Source organism: Henckelia pumila, chromosome 1 (assembly GCF_033568475.1).
Source record: "Henckelia pumila isolate YLH828 chromosome 1, ASM3356847v2, whole genome shotgun sequence".
NCBI lineage: Eukaryota > Viridiplantae > Streptophyta > Magnoliopsida > Lamiales > Gesneriaceae > Henckelia > Henckelia pumila.
This window is the reverse complement of record NC_133120.1, coordinates 68,092,542-68,120,023: the sequence shown is the minus strand read 5'-3', so window position 1 is coordinate 68,120,023 and position 27,482 is coordinate 68,092,542. Positions and strand designations below refer to the sequence as shown.

The 27,482-nt window shown below is 37.8% G+C and overlaps 1 protein-coding gene and 1 pseudogene across 1 annotated transcript; both read left to right on the top strand.

Annotated features, from left to right (window-relative positions):
- The first annotated feature begins 21,986 nt into the window (after positions 1–21,986).
- LOC140867729 (cysteine synthase-like) lies at positions 21,987–27,266 on the top strand (annotated as a pseudogene).
- LOC140864274 (uncharacterized) lies at positions 22,387–23,442 on the top strand. Its single transcript, XM_073268357.1, has one exon. The coding sequence runs from the start codon at positions 22,387–22,389 to the stop codon at positions 23,440–23,442; it is 1,056 nt and encodes a 351-aa protein (XP_073124458.1).
- Positions 27,267–27,482: the final 216 nt, after the last annotated feature.

Genomic DNA, 27,482 nt, shown 5'->3' with positions numbered 1-27,482 from the left:
TGCCTAATTGAATTAATTAGCATTAATCCTTTAATTACTCAATTAGGGTTCGGGCTACTACATTCTCCCCCACTTAAGATATTTCGTCCTCGAAATCAGATCTTAAGTACCGAATGCAAATACAGAAATCAGAAACATTCTTTATTCAAATCAAACGTTTACAGAGTTTGCAACTGAATACACTTAAAGAATGAAATCAAAACAACTCAGGATGGTCTTTACGCATCCTGTCCTCAAGCTCCCAAGTAGCTTCCTCAGTGCCTCGGCGCTGCCACTGAACTAAAACCAAAGGAATGACTTTGTTCCGTAAAATCTTATCCTTATAATCAAGGATGCGAAGAGGTTTCTCAACATAAGTCAAATCCTTGTCTACCTGAACCTCAGATCGCTGCAGAATATGAGATTCATCCGCCACATACCGTCGCAACAGAGATACGTGGAACACGTCGTGAATACTAGATAGATGCGGTGGCAATGCTAGTCGATAAGCCAAATCGCCAATGCTCTCTAAGATCTCAAACGGACCGATAAATCTGGGAGACAACTTGCCCTTAAGGCCAAATCTGAGAATCTTGCGGAAAGGTGACACTCTCAGAAACACTTTCTCCCCGACCTCGAACTGCAAAGGCCTACGCTTGATATTAGCATAGCTGGCCTGACGATCCTGTGCAGTCTTAATCCGTTTCTTGATTTGATCAACAATGTCTATCGCCTGCTGGATAAACTCCGGTCCTTCAGCCTGTCTCTCCCCCACTTCTTCCCAGAAGAGTGGAGTACGACAACGTCGCCCATACAACGCCTCAAAAGGTGTCATCCCAATACTAGTATGATAGCTGTTGTTGTAAGCGAACTCGATCAACGGCAAATGATCCTGCCAGGCTGAACCAAAATCCATGACGCACGCTCTAAGCATATCTTCTAACGTACGGATAGTGCGCTCTGACTGACCATCAGTCTCCGGATGATAGGCTGTACTCAAACTGAGAGTAGTACCCATCGCACGCTGAACACTCCCCCAGAACCTAGAAGTAAACCTGGGGTCCCGATCGCTGACAATGCTCACAGGCACTCCATGAAGTCGAACGATCTCCTGAATGTACATCCGTGTCATGCGATCTACAGAGTACTCTCGGCTATAGGCAATGCAATGCGCTGACTTGGTGAGTCGGTCCACCACAACCCAGATAGCATCACAGTTCCTCGGGGATACCGGCAAATGGGTCACAAAGTCCATAGTGATAAACTCCCATTTCCATTCAGGAATAGGCAGACTGTGAAGCAATCCTCCAGGTCGTCGGTGCTCTGCTTTGACCTGTTGACACACCAAACATCTGGAAACAAACTGATGAACACTGCGTTTCATTCCCTTCCACCAGAAACGAGTACGTAGATCCTTGTACATCTTGTTGCTCCCAGGATGAATACTCAACTTAGTGCGATGTGCCTGAGATAAAATCTCCTCTCGCAACTCTTCATCCTGTGGAATCACAAGCCTACCAGACAAACACAGAAAGCCGTCTGACTGATAATGAAATCCAGACGAGCTACCCTCGTTAGCTAGACGAGCTAAACGCTGGGTCTTCGAATCAGACATCTGAGCATCTCGGATCCGCGAGTACAAGGCTGGCTCAGATAATATCGCAAACATCTGGATACTCTGCATACCTTTCTTATGCTTGAAGGTATAACCTGAAGTACAACAGTCACTGATCGCACTAGACATCGAACAAGTCTGAAGTGCGGATAGTCGCACCTTGCGACTCAAAGCATCAGCGGTGAGATTAGCAGCTCCCGGATGGTACTTAATCTCGCAATCATAGTCCTTAAGCAAGTCCATCCAACGTCTCTGCCTCATGTTCAACTCCGCCTGAGTGAACAAATACTTGAGACTCTTATGGTCGGTGAAGATCTCAAATTTCTCGCCATACAGATAATGACGCCAGATCTTCAAAGCGAACACAATGGCTGCTAACTCCAAATCATGGACTGGGTAGTTGTCCTCGTGAAGCTTCAGCTGTCTAGAAGCGTATGCGATCACATGCCCATTCTGAGTCAGGACACAACCTAACCCCTGAAGAGAAGCATCCGTGTAAACTACATACCCTCCAGATCCTGACGGTAATGCTAACACCGGCGCAGAAGTCAACCGCCGTCGAAGCTCACGGAAATTCTCCTCACACTCGGAGGACCACTCAAAATCCACACCCTTGCGGGTAAGCTGCGTCAACGGTCGAGCTAACTGAGAGAAGTTCATAATGAAGCGACGATAATACCCCGCTAGACCCAGAAAACTACGGATCTCAGCAACCGTCGTCGGACGCGATCAATTAAGTACCGCTTCAATCTTGCTTGGATCAACAGAAATCCCCTCCCTGGATATGATATGGCCAAGAAAAACCACTCTATCCATCCAGAACTCACACTTGCTCAGCTTAGCGTACAACTTCTCATCTCGGAGAGTTTGTAGTACCAACCGCAAGTGAGAAACATGCTCTTCCGTATTACGCGAATAAACCAGGATGTCGTCAATGAAGACCACGACAAACTTGTCCAAATACTCCCTGAAGACACGGTTCATCAGATCCATGAATATAGCCGGCGCATTGGTCAAACCAAATGGCATCACTAGGAACTCGTAATGCCCATAGCGAGTACGGAATGCAGTCTTGGCTACGTCCTGATCACGGACTCTCAACTGATGATACCCAGATCTCAAGTCAATCTTGGAGTAAATTGATGTGCCCTGCAGCTGGTCAAACAAGTCATCAACACGAGGCAACGGATACTTGTTCTTCACAGTCACTCGATTCAGCTGCCTATAGTCAATGCACAGCCGCATCGACCCATCCTTCTTCTTTACGAAGAGAACAAGAGCTCCCCAAGGAGATACACTAGGACGAATGTACCCCTTGTCTAAAAGATCCTGTAGCTGATTCTTCAACTCACGCATCTCTGACGGAGCCAGACGATACGGTGCTCTAGAAATAGGCGAAGTACCCGGCATCAACTCTATGCCAAACTCGACTTCCCTAGCAGGAGGAAAACCCGGAATCTCATCAGGAAACACATCTGGAAATTCATCCACAACAGGAATGCTCTCTATCCCAAAACTCTCAGCGGACAAATCAACTGCATAGATAAGGTAGCCTTCCCCGCCAGACTCTAGAGCTCGACAGGCTCTCAAAGCTGATACCAAAGGCATCGGGGGTCGCGCTCCCTCACCATAGAAAAACCAACTCTCACTCCCTTCCGGATGAAAGCGTACTAATCTCTGATAGCAGTCCACTGAAGCTCGATAGGTAGTCAGCACATCTATTCCCAGAATGCAATCAAAGTCGTCCATCGCCAGGACCATGAGGTTTGCCAACAGAACGTTCCCTTCAAACTCTAAAGGGCAACCCATCACTAGACGCTTAGCCAAAGCAGATTGGCCCGTCGGAGTAGAAACAGACATCACTACGTCTAGTGCAATGCATGGTAACTTATGCCTCTTAACAAAACGTGCAGAAATGAAGGAATGAGATGCACCAGTGTCAATAAGTACAAGAGCAGGTATACCATAAAGCATAAATGTACCTGCGATGACTTTCTCATTCTCCTCCACAGCCTGATCATGTCTCAGGACAAACACCTGGCCAGAAGCTCGTGGCCTCAAATGAGAACTCCCAGCAGACTGTCCCTGCGACCTCTGCTGTACGGTAGCCTGAGAACCAGATCCTGAACCAGATCCAGAACCGCCTCCCCCAGACAGTGGACAATCCCTCCGGATATGACCAGTCTCTCCACAACGGAAACAAGCTCCAGAAGCTCTACGGCACTTGTCGGATGGATGGTTCTTCCCACAGTGATCACACTTGTCCTTCTTACCAAAACGGACAACACCTCCAGAACCAAAGGAAGAAGAAGATCCAGACTTCTTGAAAGTTTGGGCACGGGGACCCAAAGAACTAGCAGGTCTCGACTGAGAGAAAGACCTGTTCCGCCGAATGCTGTCCTCCGTCTGGTGACAACGGCTCACCAAACCCTCGTAGGACATGTCGTCACCAACCGCCACACGGTCATGGATCTCAGGGTTAAGGCCCTGAAGAAACAGATTATACTTCATCTCTGAGCTATCAGCAATCTCGGGGCAATAGGATAGCAGATCAAAGAACCTCTGCTGATACTCATCGATAGACATGGTTCCCTGTCGCAGACTCAGCAGCTCGCCTGCCTTCGACTGTCGGAGTGCAGGAGGAAAATACCGCTTTTGGAAAGCTGTGCGGAACTCGGCCCAGGTGGCCACTCCTCTCGCCGCAACAAAAGGTGCAGAAGTAAACCTCCACCACCTGCGCGCACGCCCATCCAGAAGATAGCCAAGGGTCTCCACCTTATGCTCATCGGTGCATTGGAAAGTCTGAAAAGTCGTTTCCATGCGGTCTAACCAGTTCTCCGCATCCTCCGGAGACTCACCTCCAACTAAGGGCTTAGGACCCATAGCTAAGAATCGACGCACAGTGAAACGCTCGTCGTCATGGTGACGATGACGCCGTTCTCGACGAGGCTCCCGGTCGGCATCACCCCAACGCCCACCCACACTGCCATGAGAACTCTGGTCGTCACGATTTGACATCTACAAAAATACCTCAAGATGAGACTAAATCCCAAGAAATCTTTTGCATGCTATGATACCATAAATGTAGTGACCCTTACCCGGATCACCTACTAAACAGAACTTAGGCATGCAATTAACTTAATAAAACAGATATCAGAATAAAACTGCAGAAACCAATAACATTATACAATCTCAAGTAAAGGAATCTGTAATTATCCAAAATATACAACCAAATCGAATAGCTGTATAAACCCAAACAACAGTAATAAAACCTAGACGAAGCTCCAGCTGGCCAAACACTGACTAGCCCCTCCTGGATCCACCCTCCTCGTCCAATCGCAAACCTGCCCCATGGAATAGGGTGTCCAGAAAATACAGAGTACGAGACGTGAGCATAAAACGCTCAGTGCGAGAGTATGAGTATACATGCATGCAAAGTGAACTCCCTATAGACTCGAGGTCAAGGATCAGATAACAGAGACAGACCGGGCCCTGGTATGTAGCACGCTGTGCCGTCGCTTCAGGAGGTGGCTCCCATACCGAGATAACTGTGGATACGCCGGACCCAAATCGATGGAAGTCCATCCACTAACAGGATAGGGTACAACCCTACTAACAGACATCTCGAAGGAGATACAGCATGATGCAAATGAATGCAGCATAATATCATGGCATATAAATCATGCAGTCACATAATACATGCATACTCAGTCAGGATATCTCGAACAGTACTTTCGTACCTCAATACAGTGCAAGATCTACCAACTCTAGGTCCACGCCTATAGTCTGCTCTACACTGCCAAATGATACCACTATCATCAAAGTGCTCTAAAAGCCTTAACTAAGCTATTGCATACTCCTAAATATTTATAGGAAGCAAAAGCTATACCTTCGTCCGTCGTTAGCCCTTTGATGTCGATGCCTCCAGAACTTGGGCACAACTCCGCTACGACTATCGAACGCCTCTCCGACCTCCGGACCAAGCCTAAGAAGACTAGAACAGCTCGAATATGACTAGAAATAGGGAGGAAATCCGGAATTGGCAAGGAGAAATGAAGTCTCGGCCTTCTATTTATAGACAACGATCGGAGCTTCCGATCCTTGATCGGAACGTCCGAACCTCGATCGGAACGTCCGATCCTGCCATCGAAGTTTCCGAAGATCCTGATCTGCCACGTGTCAAAATATCACTTGATGACTCCGGATAGGGGTGATCGGAGCCTCCGGTCCTGATCGGAGCTTCCGATCCAGCCACACGTCATGGATGACGTAATATCATCGGTGCCTCCGATCCTCATCGGAGCTTCCGATCCCGATCGGAGCTTCCGATCGTCCCTTCGGAGCTTCCGATCCGTCCGATGCCTAATTGAATTAATTAGCATTAATCCTTTAATTACTCAATTAGGGTTCGGGCTACTACACCAGCAGAGCCAGAGGAAGAAGAAGTAGATCCAGACTTCTTAAAAGTTTGGGCACGGGGACCCAAAGAACTAGCAGGCCTCGACTGAGGGAAAGACCTGTTCCGTCGAATGTTGTCCTCCGCCTGGTGACAATAGCTCACCAAACCCTCGTAGGACATGTCGTCGCCAACCGCCACGCGGTCATGGATCTCAGGGTTAAGGCCCTGAAGGAACAGATTATACTTCATCTCTGAGCTATCAGCAATCTCGGGGCAATAAGATAGCAGATCAAAGAACTTCTGCTGATACTCATCAATAGACATGGCTCCCTGTCGCAAACTCAGTAGCTCGCCTGCCTTCGACTGACGGAGTGCAGAAGGAAAATACCGCTTTTGGAAAGCTGTGCGGAACTCGGCCCAGGTGGCCACTCCTCTCGCCGCAATAAAGGGTGCAGAAGTAAACCTCCACCACCTACGGGCTCGCCCATCCAGAAGATAGCCAAGGGTCTCCATCTTCTGCTCCTTGGTGCAGTGGAAAGACTGAAAAGTCGTCTCCATGCGGTCTAACCAATTCTCCGCATCCTCCGGAGACTCACCTCCAACTAAGTGCTTAAGACCCATAGCTAAGAATCGACGCACAGTGAAACGCTCGTCGTCATGATGACGATGACGCCGTTCTCGACGATGCTCTCGGTCGGCATCACCCCAACGCCCACCAATACTGCCATGAGAACTCTGGTCATCACGATCTGCCATCTACAAAAATACCTCATGATAAGACTAAATCCCAAGAATACTTTTGCATGCTCTGATACCATAAATGTAGTGACCCTTACCCGGATCACCTACTAACAGAACTTAGGCATGCAATTAACTTAATTAAACAGATATCAGAATAAAACTGTGGAAACCATAACGTTATACAATCCCAAGTAAAGAAATCTGTAATTTATCCAAATAATATACAACCAAATCGAATAGCTGTATCAACCTCAAAAAAACATAAATAAAACCTAGACGAAGCTCCAGCTGGTCAACCACTGACTAGCCCCTCTTGGATCCACCCGCCTCGTCCAATCGCAAACCTGCCCCATGGAATAGGGTGTCCAGAAACACAGAGTACAAGACGTGACCATAAGACGCTCAGTACGAGAGTATGAGTATACATGCATGCAAAGTGAACTCCCTATAAACTCGAGGTCAAGGATCAGATAACAGAGACAGATCGGGCCCTGGTATGTAGCACGATGTGCCATCGCTTTAGGAGGTGGCTCCCATACCATAATACAAGTGGATATACCGGACCCAAATCGATGGAAGTCCAACCACTAACAGGATAGGGAAAAACCCTACTGACAGACATCTCGAAGGAGATAGCTCAGTATGCAAATGAATGCAGCATAAATCAATGACATATAAATCATGCAGTCACATAATACATGCATACTCAGTCAGGATATCTCGAACAGTACTTTCGTACCTCAAAACAGTGCAAGCTCTACCAACTCTAGGTCCACGCCTATAGTCTGCTCTACACTGCCAAATGATACTACTATTATTAAAGTGCTTTAAAAGCCTTAACTAAGCTATTGCATACTCCTAAATATTTATAGGAAGCAAAAGCTATACCTTCGTCCGTCATTAGCCCTTTGATGTCGATGCCTCCAAAACTTGGGCACAACTTCGCTACGACTATCGAACGCCTCGACGACTCCCGGGTCAAGCCTAGGAAGGCTAGAACAACTCGAATAGACTAGAAAGGAGAGGGAATACTCGGAATTGGCAATTGAAAATGAAGCCTCGGCCCTCTATTTATAGACAACGATCGGAACTTCCGATCCTCGATCGGAACGTCCGAACCTCGATCGGAACGTCCGATCCTGCCATCGGAGCTTCTGAAGATTTTGATCTGCCACGTGTCAAAATATCACTTGTTGACTTCGGATAGGGGTGATCGGAGCTTCCGATCTAGCCAATCGTCATGCCTGACGTAATATGATCGGAGCTTCTGATCCTGCATCGGAGCTTCCGATCCTGTTCGAAACTTCCGAACCTACCTTCGGAGCTTCCGAACTCTATTCAAGTAATTATGATTAATTCCTTAATTACTGATTTTGGTTTCAGGATACTACAAGCCGCCATCAACGAAGGAGAGAAAGGAACGTGAGAAGAGGGAGACGACGTGAAGTACTCAACCAGAAACAAGAACTGCAAACACTAGTTTTATATTTTCTCCTTATATCTTTTATATTTGTTGGGATTTAGGGGATCCTACCCCCAAAACTTTGTTTTGATTTCTTCTTGAAGATTGAATTTGGTTTTTTAAGCGTTCTTGATTATATTATTGTATTTATTGCAATTTTGGAGATTGATCAACTTCGAATTGATTTTATGTGTTATAATTGATACTGAAAGGAGGTTTTATAATATGATAGGGTAATATAGTCCATGGATCTACAACTTGCATAGACATATGAGGTTGGATACATGTTGATAGTCATAGTCAAATATGTCGAAAGCTAGAGGATTCCACAAATCGTAATACAATTGCAATTGTTAAATAACACAAGGACATTTGGTTATTGCAATTTGTTAATTAGATTAATATAGCTCGACAAAGCATTACTTGGGGGAGTTGATAAGTGCATTTTGTGTGCATTATTTATGTCTATTTTGCATGCATATGTTTGGTCTCACATTGTTTTATGTATTGTTTTTGTGTGATTTATTGTTTATTTGTGCATTTCACTCTCCGGGTTAATTTTGTAGGAAAATTGATTTTTGAAAAATGAATTACGGAGCATCCTTGGTCAAAAATTCAAATGTAATTCTAGATTGCTCTAAATTTAATCTCCACTGTTCAGATTGTTGTAAAAGATGTTTTGAAGCTGCTGTCCAAATTTCATTTTGATCCGACGGCTGAAAATAAATTTATGAATTTTTCAAGAAAACTGCACGCTGGGAAGAAAATATGGCGCCTAGGCGCAAGTTTTGAGCGCCTAGGCGTGACCTGGACGGAAAAAAGACATTTGGGACAGAACTTTTCACGCCGTGGCGTGCTTTTTCCTGCGCCATGGCGCGACACGGAAGGGAAAAAATCAGAATTTTCGAGATTTTAAAAGTCTTGAGTCACGGGCTTTATTTGAGGGGCTTTCAAGTACATATAAAAAGGAGATCAGAGGGAGACGCAAAATATGGAGAGAGGCGGCCACCAAGCGAGAACCAAGAGCAAAAGAGGGAGACGGTGTGAAGATCTCAAGAACCGCACAAACTAGTTTCTTCTTTTCTCTCTTATTTTTGTTGGGATTTAGGGGATCCTACCCCCAAAACTTTGTTTTGATTTCTTCTTGAAGATTGAATTTGGTTTATATGCATTCTTGATTATATTACTGTGTTTATTGATTATTTGGAGATTGATCAACTTCGAATTGATTTTATGTGTTATAATTTATACTGAAAGGAGATTTTATAACATGATAGGGTAATATAGTCCATGGATCTACAACTTGCATAGACATATGAGGTTGGATACATGTTGATAGTCATAGTCCAATAGGTCGAAAGCTAGAGGATTCCACAAATCGTAATGCAATTGCAATTGTTAAATAACAAAAGGACACTTGGTTATTGCATTTTGTTAATTAGATTAATATAGCTCGACAGAGTATATTGATAGATTAGGGAATTCCGTAAAAAGCATGACTTGAGAACTGAATTTCAATCATTAGAGAAGAAAATGGGTAGGTGAACCGAGATCCTAACAATCGTTTATTTATTTTCTGAATTTAATTTTATTATTTTGTTTTTTTCATCTTTTATTTTAGTTTATTAATTTATTATCATCTTATCTTAATTAACTAAAGAATAATACTTGAGTAATTTTGTCAGACATCAATCTCTGTGGGACGATACTCGTACTTTGTACACTTGTGCACTTGACTCGTGCACTTGCGATATATTCAAGCTTAATTGATATATATATTTAGGTTGATTTTCAGTGGTAGTATTTGCTCGATTAAGTTTTTGGCGCCGTTGCCGGGGATTGAATAGACAATTTTTACTTTTTTTTTTATCTTTAGTTAATTTTTTATTTATTTATTCTATTTTATTTCTGCGTGATCTATTGTTGTATATTCTATTCTTGCAGGAATTCATCTGGCGTAATACTTTGAGATGTTCCATCGACAAGTATTCACGAGTTTTACCCAGCAACATGGAGAGCCAACATAAATTTTCTCTTCCCATGTTTACCAGCTGTTATGGGATGTTGTTGAGGTGACGCGTTTAAACCACATTTATCTGGCCAAGCTTGAGGGCACATGGAACAAACACCCATTGATGGTGTCATATGACACTTACTTTGGGCGTCAACCGCTCTTTGATGAGTGCTTCTGAGGGTCGAGCCAAGGACTGAAAAACAGGCGCTACTTGGAAGGCAACCCAAGAATTCTAATTCTTTCTGTTTTGTTTATTTAATTTCAATTTTTTATCTAGTGTCGTTTCGTGTTGAGTTGATCATGTTTAATCCCTTAATTTTTGGATTTTCAAGGTGAATATATAAGAATATTGATGGCCTAAGAAATGTGGTACAGCAGCGGCAGTTGGATATACACCACGATGATTGACCAGGGAAGTGTTATTTTGTTTTCATTGTGTTTATTTTTGTTTTGCATTTGTTCGTTTCTCATTCTGTTCATTGTTTTAGAGCATTGAGGGCAATGCTTTGGATAAGTATGGGGGGTTTTATTTAGTTTTGTTTCGTTCGTCATTATGTTTTTCATTCATATGGTTTAGATTATTGCATATAGTTCGTATTCATGCATATCATTATGTTTTGTGTTTGTGTTATGTGAATAAGTAGAATGATGACTGTTAGCCGATGATGATAGAGTTGAAAAAAAATTGTTTTTGAAAAAATGTTGCTTTTGATTGAACATGAGAAACTGTTGGTTGAATCGTGAATCATATTAAGCACGCATGTTAGACTGGTGTAGTGTAGCGAAGTAATTGATGAAGTTCGTGTTTGTTTGACCATTGCACGACAATAGATGTTTGTTGATCATGATAGTGTCTTTGGATTCCTGATAGTTGTTAGACATTGCATGTATAATCTTGGGCGTACCTATAAAATTTTTTTTTTGAAAAAAAAAACTTTTGTTGAAAATTAAGTTGACTCCATCCGGGTTACGAGCGAGGGATTGAAATCCTAATCTCTTGTTCTTGACTAAGTATGCGGAGTCCATGGGGTTAATATGAAATTTTTAAACAAATTTTAAAATAACAATTCAATCTGGGCTTGGAAAATGGTTGAAATCCTAATAAATTTTCCATAGCTAAGTTTGCGGGATAAATGGGATTGTAGTTCCATCCGGGCTATAGACGAGGGGATTGAAATTCGAATCCTATCTTAGTTATAGCTAAGTTTGCGGATAATTATTGGGGCTTAGAAAAAAACCGGGTGCAAAATTCAGAGGTACGTAATTATTCTCAAGAGAATGCATGTTCTGTTTGGGATTGTTGGGATGAAGGAGTGTTGGATTGTGATACTTGCATTGAATTGTCAGATGTCGCTAAACATTCTTTAGGATGGATTCTTTTAAAGTTGCACAAAACTGGAATAACATGGCACACACACACGTTTAAGTTTAACTGATAGTGTATTGTGAACAATCAGAAGTTTGTGGTTTTAAATTTTTGAATGTGGGAACTTTTCGGGGGCTGTGCACGTTCATGATTCATTCTTACTTATGTTTGTGTTTGCATATTGTTTTTGTATGTCTTGCTCGAGGGCGAGCAAGATTTAAGTATGGGGGTATTGATAAGTGCATTTTGTGTGCATTATTTTATGTCTATTTTGGATGCATATGTTTGGTCTCACATTGTTTTATGTATTGTTTTTGTGTGATTTATTGCTTATTTGTGCATTTCACTCTCCGGGTTAATTTGTAGGAAAATTGGTTTTTGAAGAATGAATTACGGAGCATCCTTGGTCAAAAATTCAAATTGAATTCTAGATTGATCTAAATTCAATCTCCACCGTTCAAATTTTAGTATAAAATGTTTTGAAGCTGCTGTCCAAATTTCAACTCGATCCCACGGCTGGAACTCAAATTATAAATTTTTCAAGAAAACTACGCGCTGAGAAGAAAATATGGCGCCTAGGCGCGACCTGTACGGAAAAAAGACATTTGGGACAGAACTTTTTACGCCATGGCGTGCTTTTTCCTGCGCCATGGCGCAACACGAAAGGGAAAAAATCAGAATTTTTGAGATTTTAAAAGTCTTGAGTCACGGGCTTTATTTGAGGGGCTTTCAAGTATATATAAAAAGGAGATCAGAGGGAGACGTAAAAGATGGAGAGAGGCGGCTACCAAGCGAGAACCAAGAGCAAAAGAGGGAGACGGCGTGAAGATCTCAAGAACCGCGCAAACTAGTTTCTTCTTTTCTCTCTTATTTTTGTTGGGATTTAGGGGATCCTACCCCCAAAACTTTGTTTTGATTTTTTCTTGAAGATTGAATTTGGTTTTTATGCATTCTTGATTATATTACTGTATTTATTGATTATTTGGAGATTGATCAACTTCGAGTTGATTTTATGTGTTATAATTGATACTGAAAGGAGATTTTATAACATGATAGGATAATATAGTCCATGGATCTACAACGTGCATAGACATATGAGGTTGGATACATGTTGATAGTCATAGTCCAATAGGTCGAAAGCTAGAGGATTCCACAAATCGTAATGCAATTGCAATTGTTAAATAACAAAAGGACACTTGGTTATTGCATTTTGTTAATTAGATTAATATAGCTCGACAGAGTATATTGATAGATTAGGGAATTCAGTAAAAAGCATGACTTGAGAACTGAATTTCAATCATTAGAGAAGAAAAAGAGGTAGGTGAACCGAGATCCTAACAATCGTTTATTTATTTTTTGAATTTAATTTTATTATTTTGTTTCTTTTCATCTTTTATTTTAGTTTATTAATTTATTATCATCTTATCTTAATTAACTAAAGAATAATATTTGAGTAATTTTGTCAGACATCAATCTCTGTGGAACGATACTCGTACTTTGTACACTTTTACTTTTGTTCTCAATCTTCCTTTCAAATTGTAAGTGCACTTTTCATGTTTTTTATTTTTTTAAAAAAATTGGAACTATTGTCATGATTGTTTTATGGATTATGGATTGTCGAAGAATGTTGAATTTTAAATTTGATCTGTGTTTAACTGTTGATCTCACTATTGGAATATCCTAAATTACACTCTAATTTTATTGCTTTATGGAGTACTTAACTCATTTTTGTCACATGTGCAGGAAAAGAGAAATCGAATTTCGTGTCATGGAAGTATGTAACATCATGTGTGGGTGTAGAAGCTCGGACTGGCCAACAATGTGAAAGCTCCGTAAGCCATGTTCTCTTTGCTTTACAATGTCGTTTTAATTCTATTATAATAATTAATCACTTTGAGAAGTTGTTCAATCATATTAGGAGTATTTGCAATCACTAAAAAAAGTGATTGTTAGCTTTTGGTTTTAAAAATCATTTTTGTGTGTTTCTTAAACCTAGATTATGTGTTAGCTTATGCTTAACTTAATTGAAATCCAAATGCTTGTCATGTGGTGATTATGATTCTCCAAAAGTGATTCTAATAAGAAGGTCATTGCTAAAATCATTCTAATCACTTATTTATCAAACACTACCCAACTTTGATTTTTAGATTTTCATATTTGTTTCCAAACACTACCAACTTTTGATTTTTCTTTAAATTTTTTATAATCTATCAAAAGTTGGTAGTGTTTGGAAACAAATGTGAAAATTTAAAAATCAAAGTTGGGTAGTGTTTGATAAATAAGTGATTAGAATGATTTTAGCAATGACCTTTTTATTAAAATCACTTTTGGAGAATCATAATCACCACATAATAAGCATTTTGATTTCAATTAAGTTAAGCATAAGCTAACACATAATCTAGGTTTAAGAAACACACAAAAATGATTTTTTTAAGCCAAAAGCTAACAATCACTTTTTTTTAATGATTGTAAACACTTCATTAATGATGTTATAGCTTTCACTTGCATTAAGATGAAAAAAGATTTTCAGAGCCTATTCTATACAATAAACATGTTGCCTATTCTATACAATAAACATGTTTTTTTTACTGCAAGGTGAAGGTAGGTGCCTGTATTTTTTTTTTTCCATTCATATTTCTATGCATATACTCGGTTTTGTTGTGTGCTTCTTATAATGAATTTTTTCTGATATTTTGTTAAATCTCTGATTATTTCTAGGATTTATACGAAAATGACGAAAGATGAGAATTATTGTTTGCAAATCTTTTACTATATTATAAAAGATGAGTAGTTTAGAGAAATTGATTTGTTATGAAAATGGTGAAATATGAGAATCATATATCATATAGTCTAAATTTCTAAATCTAGATGTCAATGCAGGTTGAACACAATTTGTTGCCTTAGTGATCAGATCAAATGTAGTTCACTTTGGAAGAGTCCATCGACCATTTACAAAACACCATTTTTTGGTGTGGATATTTCTATTTTCTACTTTTTTGGAATAATGCATTTTATATTTCAGGATTTCATTTATCGGTTTCTTATGATTGTATGTCGGTTAACCTTGGTATTTATTATGAATGATTTTTGTTGATTCAAGTTGTGTTTTGCTGGTATTTTATTTTCTTTAATTTGCTTTGTACTTTTCAAATTCTAATAATTTTTCTTCCGTATCTAATCGTATATACTCGGATATGATCAGGGGCGTAGCCAGAAAAAAAATTCACCCTGGGCTAGACGATTCGATAAAAAAATAAAAAAAATAGAAATTTATTATTTAAAAATTAAAATATAATAAAAGACTAATTTATAATCAAAGAACACTGCAAAACATTTAACGGTAACTACAAATATTATATAGTGACACAAAAAAATATAAATTACTAAAGATGTGATCAATGTTTCAAGTGACCTGACTTCGAAAAATTTTAAATGGTTGTAAAAAAATTAAGTTTCAAAAATAAATAGCTTGAAGAACAAGGTCTCAATTGCTGTACGATTTATGAATCCATCAACCACATCTTTTTTGGAAATAAAATGACTAATATTATAATATTTACTATGTATGCATGTATTGTCTGACTGTAATAATATGTGAATTTTTTTATGTAATATTTTTAATTTAATGTCAAATTTCTGTCTACTTAATTAAGCTTGGATATTATGGTTGTAGAAAAGGGAAAAAAACATTGTCAAAAAGCCCTACTATTAAGAATATCATTAGTAGCCAAGGATGTGATGGCTTTTGAGGGATGTTGATCTTTTATTATGCTTATTAGTACAGAGGATGTTTTATAAGCTAAAGTGAAGGAAATTCAGAAGATCAATCAAGATATTTTTTCCCAAACAATTATTTTTTTCTATTATTATCCCACAATTTTCATGTACAAAAAATTTTTTGAGATGAATTTTCCTTCTCCCATTGTTTTCTTCACTAGTTTGGATTCTGAATCATTTATCGGATAATTATTTGGATTTTTAAATTTGATTTTTGAATTTAAATATTCTGTCGACTTTGTGTTCGTCAGTCATTTCAAATATCTATGAAAATGTAACATATGCAAATTTGCTACAAAATATAAAAATAGTATATACCACATATTTCAATTAATATAAAAATATCATAATGGGGAGTGTTATTTACACTTCAAAAAATGTTAATAAGTATTTAAGTTTTATATGAACAAAATTACCCCTAATATTACTTTCCTTATATTATAAAATCTATATTTACCATTAAAAAAAACACCTCAAGTTATATCATTTTATTTGTCAACCTCTAAAATTTTAATATTTCAAAAAAAAATTCATGGTTTTAATATATTATAAAAAAACATAAAATTTTTTTGTTGATCTTAAAATTAAATTATTCATGTTTTATTCAGAATTTTATTTTATAAGGTATACAAAATTTTAGTAATTTTTTTTATAAAATACAAATAATTAACGGGGTTTACAAAATTTTGTTTTACCAACAAAATTTGAATCAATTCCTGGGATAAGATTTAAATTTATATATATAAAAGATAAAATATTTTATTATTTCAGAATATTTTTGACAGTGTATAATCTAGTTATTAAGAACATAATTATGATGATATAAAGATATTATTTGAACTCTATTCATTTAATATATATATTATATATATATATATATATATATATATATATATATAATATATATATATATATATATACATTGAACTCATTCATTTAACATAGATGTATTAAAATCAATATTTTGCTATTTTATTTTAGGTATAGAAGAATTTTTACCACAAATATATTAACTAAAAATTTGATAACTTATATTTTATTGATAATAAACTAATAATGTCTCGTTTATAAGTGATGAAGCCAAAAATCACTTGTATATGACACGTTGCTTCCGCAAAGTTCGGAGTATCAACAAATCCTTGTATGTTCCCGGTGGAGATTTTCGGTGGGTTGTTCCTACGTCACAAAACAAAATCAGAGGAGCCGGGAGGGTTCCCGGCGAAGGCACTCCGACGCTCAAGTCAGTTATTACTCAAGGAATAATAATCGAGAGTAGAGCGATATAGTGCTTAAAAAACTGTGTACCTTAATAATGAGGTGACTTGAGCTATTTATAGATATTCGGAGTGTTTCACGGGCTCGAGCCTCTTATGGGCTTTTGTACAATTCAGGGCCTGCTTGAATTAAATATATATAATATTTAAATAAGCTTGGGCCTCACAAATATTTGGAGTGTACCTTCATGATTGGGCTCAAGCCCAGTTGAATTTTTAGGTGTAACCTATCAATAAGATATTGTAATAAAATTAAACTTTGAGTTTTTAAGTTGCAGAAAAAAACATAATAAAATGTATGGAATAAATAATGAAAAACATAATAATAAATATTTATTCCAAAAATTAGAAATATAATTAATAATGAAAAATCGTTATGATGAATAATATTTTAAATTACTTAACATAATAATATTTTCTTATTGTTCTATATTTAAAAATACGGAATAATTATATAATAAAAATTATTTTTTGAATTATTAAAGTCCTATATAATCAATTATTTTAGGAAGGAAAATTACTAAAAAATTTACCCAAACAAGAAGAGCAATCAATGGAAGGATAGTATAGTCCATTTTTACGACAAAAATTAAAAGTGGAGTGAAATTAACAAATAATGGTGTGTAAATAACACTTTCCCATCATAATTCTAAATTTTATTAGTAATATGTATGTTGCTAGTATTATACTCTATTATCCACGCGTAGTTAGAATTGATTTAACGTGCTATAAACAAACGGAATTGGATCATCTATTGTGGCCCTTTCCAACATATTTTTCTTTTTTTTTTTTTAATTTTTTGGTTTTTTTTATATATTTTAAATTCATTTGTTTACCTCCTTTACCTTTTGTTTTTTTTTTACCCTTTTTTTTATACACTCTAATTTTTTTTTATTGTCAATTTTTTTTATATCAATTTTTTTTTGTTATAATTTGTCCTTCTATAATATATAACTAGTAATCGAAGCACACGTTTTGCGTGCGTACTGAAAAATTAATTATTTGAAATATAAATAATCAAAAAATTCACATTTTTTAAATACAAATCTTATAATCTCCTGTTATAATTTTTTTAAATGAATAGAAGAAAAAAATAAAAAATATAATAATCAAACATATGACAAATGAGTAAAAATAAAAATGAAATTTTGAAAGGAAAAAGATAGATGGAAACTAAAGCCCAAAAAACTACAAAATTAAAATAAAATAAAATATCTATAAAAAATTACCAAAAAAAATTTTTTACAAAAAAATTGTGCAATTATGCTAAAATTTGTCATTATAAATTATACAATAAATTACACAAGAAAATTTGAAAAGATAAAAAAAACTAATATATATTTTTAAAAAAATAAAAAATTATGATATAGAAAAAAGGTAAAACAAAAAAGAAAACAAAAGGTTACAAAAAATGAATTTAAAATATATAAAAACTAAAAAAAAAAGAAAATTTTGCTCGTTTCACACCACAGCACCCTCTACTGTGGCAAGGATCGGGGTCCTAAACAAACCCAAACCAATGGGTTGGTTAAAAAAGTAGGATTAGTTTGGGGAGGATTTAAAAAATAGGGATGTTGACTCTTTTTTTTTTTAAAAAAGGAGTTGACTCACTTAAATTAAAATTAAATTTAATAAGTCAATTAGTTAAACTAATTAACAATCCCAATCAGTTTATTTGATTTTTCCCCGCAATTTGACTGACCTATTTTCCCGCAAGAAAAACCCGTCATCTTCTTCATTTTTCTTTCACGTGGCTGCTCCTATATTAGATCCATTTCTATCATTGAGCTGTGAAGCAAACCTAATGTATTTCAAACATCACATCGTCTATTGCTCATTCATCTGTATTTGAAGAAAAACAAAAACATATCTCAGTACAAGAGCAAGTAAGTTTTCTCCATTGTTGTTGAATGTAAGCATTGTAAGCATTAATCCGATTTAAGTCATATTTCATTCAGCAAGTGTGGGTAAAAAAATGATGTGTTGGAATAAGTTGGGTTTGATTTCATCGGCGCATGAGAAAATTTTTGGTTGACCCAAAGATTTCTGGGTCGACCATGGTTGACCCAGAGTTCATGGTCGACCAAGAGAGTTCTGGGTCAACCATGGTATACCCACAACTCTCATGGTCGACCATAAACTCTCTTGGTCGACCATGAGTAGACCATGGGTAGATCATGGCAGACCATGAAGAGTTCTTGTTAATTTTTGTGATTAAAATATTCTTATTCTATTAATTTTTGTGAATTTTGTAGGTTATGCCTACAGTTATCGTTGTTCATTTCGATGGTAGATGGGAAACGAGTGAAGATAACATATATAAATAGAATCCAGGGCCCAATTCAAAGTTTGCTGCTATTCCAGTAGATGATGAATTTTTTCTTCTTGAAAATTTAAATCGTGAACAATATGGAACTGGGAAAATAGAAGAGTCTGCCAACCTGAGGTTGAGTTACCTTCTAGAGTTTCCGTGCAACATTCAATCGATTTATGTAGAGAATGACCAAGATTTGAAAACATATCTGTATTTTGGTTGTTCCAAAACGAGGCCGGTGCTTAAAGTTGAAATTGAACATGTTGTTGGTTTTTTGGATGTTTCTGATAATGTTCATGAAGTTAGTATTGATGAAGGCAATACTGATTATAACGACCAAAGCTCTTATGATGATTATTTTGATTTGAATATTGTTTCTTTGGATCGTAATAATATCAGTGAGGCTTTTGACGAGGCAGATGTGGTTGCAAATAATGAGGGAGTTGTGGTTAAAAATGTGGATATTGATAGCGAGCCAATTGTGATTACAAGTAATGAGGCAGTTGTGATTGCAAGAAATGAGGCAAATGTGGTTGCAAATGTGGATATTGATAGCGAGACAATTGTGATTGCAAGTAATGAGGCAATTGTGCTTGCAAGTAATGAGTCAATTGTGGACTCTAGGCCCCGTATGAATGGTGTGTGTGGCGGGTAGGATTGGCTCCAAAGTGGACTCTAGGCCCCGTAGGAATGGGACGAAGAGTGCTAGAGCTGGATCTAGTGGCATCAACAGAAGGGGTGCTGGAGCTGGATCTATTGGCTTCAGTAGAAGGGTTGCTAGAACCATAGTTATAAAAATATGTGTGCTGGACTAGGGGAGACTCCACATCATGCTCGAGAGGGTGTTGGCTACATATAACAGCCTTACCCTGACTCCACAGCTCTAGTATCCGAGTGGTGAAGGCATCTGGTGCAGAATCAACAAAAACACCGGTGGTATAATACGATGACATGAGCTCCTCAGAAGTAGGAGTCAAATATCCAACACAATCCTATATTTATTTAATATCGTATCAGATAAATAAAAATATATATGTCCACAGCTACTATATCAAATTAATTAATATTACTTACATCTATATCACAGGCACCAAAAGCTGCACTAACATCAACATCAGACGGGGCATGATTTAGAGGCCACGTGTTCGTCACCCACTGAAACATCCTGGGCAAAATCAAATCATCTACCATATCTCTTCTCTTGGCAAACTTTTGTGTCACACTAGCATAATATTCATAAGCCAAGATCTGTGAAAAATATTTCAAACAATGTTATAATTATTATTATAAATAAAGATAACAAAGTCACTTTTAACATTCAAAAAATGATATACCTGCAGAGGCAGCACAAAACCACAGAGAAGTAAATTGCCATGAACTTCTTTACAACCCTGTCCGTGGGAATTATATTTTTTTAAAAGGTCCTTCTTCAAAGATCTGACGGCATCACGATAGGCTATTCTACCCCATGGATACTTATTAAACCTATCCAAATCATCTATAAGCCTTAGACATGTACGATCGACCTTCATGCTTTTTTTCCTACTCCCCCTACAGAATACGGCACAATAAAAGTAAAAACTAGCAATCTTCATCTTCTCCACATCTATCCCCTCAGTCTCATTTTGTCCTAAGGCAGTAATCTTTGCCTCCAAATCAGTAAGAAAAATTTGAGACTTACCAACAAAGTGTCTCGAGACAAAGTTACCTTCTCCATCTGGTAGATCTGTCGGCTCTATACTGCAGTCGAGACCTGTTATTAAACAATATTCTAACATAAAAAATCTAACCGATCTTTTGCGCACGACCATCCAAAAATCATCACTACCGTTATCAACTATCTGGCTACTCATTAGATACCACATAATTTGACTCGAAACATTAAAATCTCGATGATACCTAACGAGGTTACCAAATGGAGACTGATCAAAAAACATTGCTCTATCCTCGTTGTTCAGATATTGATAAATCTTCTGAGAACTCTCTTTATATCTCGACTCAATTGTCAATTTGACACGAAAAATTGCATTCCTGCCCAATTTTGTTGGCAAATATACCTATTAAAAATAAAACAAATACATTAGAATAATCAAAGAAACAACCAATAAGCTTTGGGTAAACCCAGAGCTTAGGTTGACCCAAGCTTAGCCCTGGGTTTATCCAAAGCTTGGGTCGACCCAAGCTCTGGGTTGACCCAGAGATTGGGTAAACCCAAGCTCTGGGTCCACCTAGAGCTTGGGTCGACCCAAAAGCCCCAAGCCTTGGGTAAACCCAAGCTTTGGGTCAACCCAAGGCTTGGGTCGACCAAAGCCCTTTGGGTTTACCCAAACTTGGGTTTACCCAGAGGGCTTCGGTCGACCCAAGCCTTGTGTTGACCTAGAGCTTGGGTCGACCCAAGCCTTGGGTTGACCCAAGCTCTTGGTTTACCCAGAGCTTGGGTAGGGTCGACCCAAGACCCAAGCTTTGGATAAACCCAGAGCTTGGGTCAACCCAAGCTACCCAAAACCTTAGGTTTCTTGAGTCGACCCAGGGCACCCAAGCCTTGGGTCAACCCAAGCGTAGTTTGCGTAGCTCGTGGGTCGACTCAAGGGTCAATCAAACTTTTTTTTTATCTGTACCAAATCATTAAAAAAAATTTAAATATTATCAGATCTTTGTTAGCCATTTGATTGATGAATTTTGTGCTTATTTGGAAGATATGCGTGGGATGAGAATGGAGATTTGTGGAGAAATTTTGAGAAAAAGAATAAGTGATATGCGAAAAGAAAGAAGAGAGATGCGAGAAGAAAGATAGGTGGGAACTTTGAGAATAAAGATTTATGAGAAGGAATAAATTTAGATTATAATAAAAAAAATTTAAAAAGTTAAATACAAGGATATATTATTAATTTAAATAATGAATCTTTTTTTTAAATACGTCACAAAGGAATCCCTTCTACCTAAATTTCCCATTTCACTCTCTTCTACCTAAATATCCCGGTTCTTGCGAAGTCATTTCCTGTAACTTGTCAAACAATTCGCATTTCCGCTAAAAAAGGTATTTATTGCTTTGATTTTCCTCTTGATTTCTTGGTGGTAATCGGGAATGGTTTATCGATAATTTTGAGCTTTTGCCGGAAGAAAATTTGATTATTGGTTAATTTTGGGTCGAGTTGTTGACGGAAGGTTGTGGGGTATAGATAATTGTGTGAAAAGAGTTATTTTCTTTTTTAAAACAATGTTGCATTTTGATGAAAAATGTGGTCTGGTTCGATTGGTTGACGAATAGTGAACACCTCAGTTAGACTTTAATTTCAACAGATCCGCGGCTGATTGAGCTAAAGCAATCCCCGTTGTGCAGGAACGTGACGGGGAGGATGCGTGGACCACCAACTGTTTGATAGATTGTCGAAAAGAGAAATCCCATCAAATTTCTGGCTTTCAGTGACTGTTCTACGGTTACCGAATGGCATTGGTACTCTCAAGAAAAATCACCATCTTGAAATCGGTGGCGAATTCTCATTCGTTCTCATGCTGTAATCGATTTTTTTCAGCGAGAGCCGCTGCATTTTTGGGTCATGAAAGGGAATATTCTGTGACTAGTAGGATCCATCTTTCGCCATTGTTCATGAATAATGATGCTGGCTTGAAGGACTGCAAGATCGAACTCATGGATGATGAAACCTGGCAAGTTTCTTCCGCGTTAAAGGATGCTTGGATGACCAATGAGAAGGTTGAAGCATTTGAAACCAGGCCTTTGTTTTGTGATCAAGAGAACCATGGTGGTATTCAGAATTTGAATGCAGATGAGCATGATTTTGATGATATTGAGGATATGAGGATTCGACGAACTTTGTTTTATGAGCTTAACAAGGATTCCAAAGAGTACGAAGAGTATAAATTTGATTTCCATAGGAGGAAATCTTTGAAGGAGGGGAATCATAAAAACAAAAACAATGAGAATAACAAGAAGAAGGAAACTTCAAGTCCGAAATCCATTTCGGGGCTCGAAGAAACATCAAAGAAGTATAAATCTGAAGAATCATCATTGCTCGACAAGAAGAAACTCACGATGGATCGGTTTCGCGAATGGGGAGACTTAAGTGCAGTAAAGAAGCAAAGAGTTCCCACTTTCAATCAGCTGACGGCTCCCTATCACGAGCCGTTTTGCTTGGATGTATTCATATCGAAAGGCTCAGTATGTGCTAGCATCATTCACCGGGCTACTAGCAATGTTGTAGCTGTGTCACATTCTATTTCCAAGGATATGAAAATCGACTTGGGGTCTGCTAAGAATAGAAATGCTTGTGCTACCGTTGGTGCGGTGTTGGCACGAAGAGCATTGGCCGATGACATACATAATGTGATCTACACTCCGAAAAGAGGGGAAAAATCAGAGGAGAAGGTACGGATTGTGCTTAAATCCATTTTGGATGGTGGGATTGATGTGAAGGTGAAACCAAAACAGACGAAATCGAAAAAAGGTGGCATTTTTGGATTGAGAACTCGAGATCAAATGTGAATTTCATGGTAGTGACTGCATCTTTGTGTTCGACATGTAGTTCATGTTGTTCAAAATGTAGTTCATGGTATGTGATATTTTACATGAATTTTTCTTGGTTATGGCAAATTCTTTTCGAAATTATATATGAATGGCCAAATTGCAAGCGTATAATTACCATGCCTGCTTCCATGAGCCTTGAGCGGAGAATTATCCGTTGTGCTTTTGGTCCCGAGATGATGCTCACAGATCCAGCTAAGGAAATGAAAGGTGCTGTTCAAAAGGCTGAAGAGATACGGGATAAGACACCCAATTCCTACGTCCTTCAACAATTTGAATATCCTGCCAACCCAAAGGTAGTTTAACCTCCTTTATCTTAATTTCAAGTGGACCCAGTGAGTGGTCAATTGCTGCCTCATATGTTTATATGATAGATGTTAGGCTGGTTCTCTGGATTTAGACAAAAAAAACGGCAGAGACGAGATGGAACAATAATGATGGAATAATCTGTATTGAATGTTAGAACTCTACAAAACAAGAAATCCCAGATTTGGAATCTGTAACCCCCTAGCCAAGCTAGTGTGCAGGAAAATACTTGGAGATAACTAACTACCAGTGCCTTCCTCATGCGCATACTTATTTCCCCCCATCCCACGTGATACTAAATGGGCTTTTTTAAGCCTTCTAGTGTATACAAATTTAATATTGGGCTTGGAGTGATTTTCCAAGGCCCTATTAATAGAATGTAATTTATTATTTATGATGAATATTGGTGGTTGTTTTCTGATATCATTTTTTCTACTTTTTTCATCTATATTAGTTCCATGAACCCTGAAGAATTTTGAATGAAGTTATTGCTGGTTGGAAGCATTTATTGACGTACATGAAATATATATATAGATACACTATGAAACTACTGGACCTGAGTCCTGAGATCTGGAAAGGAACCGGTGGAAAAATTGATGGATTTGTTTCTGGAATAGGAACAGGTGGCACTATTACTGGTGCTGGAAAATTCCTCAAAGAACAAAATTCCGCCATTAAGGTTGAATTGAGAGCTTTCCAGTACTCAAATTGATTTTGATACTGAACAATTGGATTGTTTCTTCTGTTTAATATAACCCACAAGCTAATTAATTTTTATTTATCCCTCTATATTGGTGTGTAGTTCTATGGAGTAGAACCAGTTGAAAGTTCGATTCTTACTGGAGGAAAGACCGGTGAGTGCTGATGATGTTGTAAATTATGCTTCACATTTACACTCCTTGTTTATTCCCCTTTATTTGAACACCAGCAATTTTCTGTGCGCGCTTTTTTTAAAAAAAAACACACACAAATGATAGTGATTTTATATTATGCCAATCAGTAGACACTGCATTGTGTTTCTTTGCATGACCTCAATATTTGGAAACTCTTTGTCAGTTGTGTTTTCTTTCAGACCTTTCTTGTCTTTATATGCAAAATTTGAATATATTATTTCTCCACCCATTAAGTCTATGTTTAGGTCAAGGATTTTTGATGACCAGATGAGGAAAGACAACAGTAAAACAACTTTCCATGTTTGTTTTCCAAGTTAAGTATTGAGAATAATCAGATGACAGCCTTGGTATTTTCTTGTATTTAATTGCAAACTCTGATTTTGGGAAAAAAATATATATTTGTTTGATTTTCCTTTCTGTTTTCTTGAGCGACCAAACAAACATGGGATTTCGTCGTTTTATTTTTTTCATTTCTCTGTTACCTTGGATTTTGTCGTGGAGTATAAATTCTTGAACTGTATAAGTTTATCCATCTGACAATTGAACTATGTATATTGCTCAAGGTCCACATAAGATCCAAGGGATTGGTGCTGGTTTCATCCCTGGTGTTTTGAATGTTGATATCATGGACGAAGTAATTCAAGTAAGACTCATTTTTCTTCTAAATTTTTCCATCGATCTCATTACTGAAGTATACAACATTCATAGTTTATTTAATAAATCGTTGAGATTCATGCAATGTCAAATTGCGGATTTATTCCAGGTTTCAAGCGATGAGGCCATAAAGATGGCAAAGCTTCTTGCGTTGAAAGAGGGGTTATTGGTGAGTTTGAACTGTTTTAGTCACCACGAGTTGCATGACGTGTACAATGATTTCAAAATTTTAATTATTTTTAAAAAATTCACCTCACCCCCTCATCATGCACATATCTGATGTGTTATATTTCTGCAGGTTGGAATATCATCTGGTGCTGCTTGCAAAGCGTCCAGAGAATGCTGGAAAGCTCTTTGTAGTAAGTCTTCCCCTCTTCCCCCCTCCCCACTGTGAATTCTCTAGCAGAAGAAAAAATGTAACGTATTAGTTTGTTGATTATAGTGTGTGGCTACATCTAGGAACATATCAATTATCTTAATCACATGATCCAACCATGGTAATTCACAGCTGAAAGTATCATAAGAAGTCCAATTTCCGTGGGGCGTCAATGCAATAATATGGAATGGCATTATTGATGGTAAAGCCACCAAAGGGCTCATATAATGAACTAAAATTGTTGATCACGTAATCCAAAATCACCTACCAATGTACAGGATTCATGGTTAGAATCTGGAAAGGCCAAGTTTTGATGATATTGTTCAAGAATCGCCGACAGTTATTTTGAATTTTGCGACTTCTTTTTTAGTATATTTTCATTTCCTAAATTATAGAAAGTGGGATTTGCGTAAAATAGGTCTGAATTCCAAATTTTTTTTTATATCAACATACATATATCATGGATGTTAAATAAAGAGAACAAAATTCGCTGGACATTCCCAGAGATAACAAAATCAGTGTATCAAGTGCATTATCAGAAAGGCCATAAAAAATAAATGCATCATAAATGAACATCAACTGCTATACATAATCAAATGAAAAATCAGTCAGAAGCTAGTAATCGATGGACGTGAATCAGAATCCTCCGGAAGATAGCCTTCACGTCAGGCCTCTCAGCATCACAAAGGGCTCTGTTGCGTGCACTCCATATGTGATAGATCAGCGTCGCAATCCCTGCATGGCACCTCCTCGCTCTCATGGTCGTCCCTCTGAATCTTCTGCGAAGAAATCTCAATAAACCTGACATAGAGTTCATCGTACATGGTACCTCCAATGAATCTCACATCCTACTACACAACTGCTTAGAAATTGTACACCTAAAGAAAACATGCTGTGCAGTTTCATTTACATCTCCACATAACCCATCCAAAATGTAGGGCTACTGGTCTTTGGTCAAGCACTTCCCATGTGCAAAAATCGAAAGGAAAAAACGGTGTTTGGGTGGAATGTGTGGTCGCCAAATAAATGGTTTCCACGGCCATCTACCCGCCCCTGGAATAAAACTCAAATACACCTTAGTCAGCCCAATCTTCCTCCCAAACCATGTCGACATATCAATCACCACATCATCTCAACTCCTTAGTCTGGCTACTAGCTCATCTCGAATTTCCACCAGTTTCTTGATGAGCATAGTCGGGCAACTAGCTCATCACGGCCATCTAAATTCCAATTTGATATCAAATGTGCTGATGCATACATCTGACAATCAACTTGGGTTGGATTCAGGTCATCTTCCCGAGCTTGGGTGAACGGTATCTTCTTCCGTGCTCTTTGAATCAGTCAAACGAGAGGCAGAGAGCATGACTTTCGTACCCTGATCAAGGTTTCCGAATTCATCCCCTGTTTGCGACATCCAGAAACTTCAGAGAATCTCGAGGGATAATTTTTGCTTCTTGCCATTGTGAAATCTTCAAGAATCTGGCATTATTTCCATTTCAATGCTCCTGTCTATGGTTGTAGTGTGTTTCCAATAAACTGCCTGTGTTTTCCGAATGTTTCTTATACACAAGTCTCCTGGTATTTATACACTGACAAGTTTCCAATTTCTGTTGATTTCTTATGGAAGCAATTACTACTTTCCACTCGATGAAGCTCATGCAAATCAGAGTATAACTTTATATTCATGTATGCTATGATGGACCCAATATTCGAAATAATGTGACGAAAACGAACCCAGGTGAGTGAAATTTAAAATTTTCTCTCCCTGATCT

Coding starts and splice junctions, on each gene's coding strand:
- LOC140864274 (XM_073268357.1), top strand. CDS start 22,387: ATGGCATTGGTACTCTCAAGAAAAATCACCATCTTGAAATCGGTGGCG.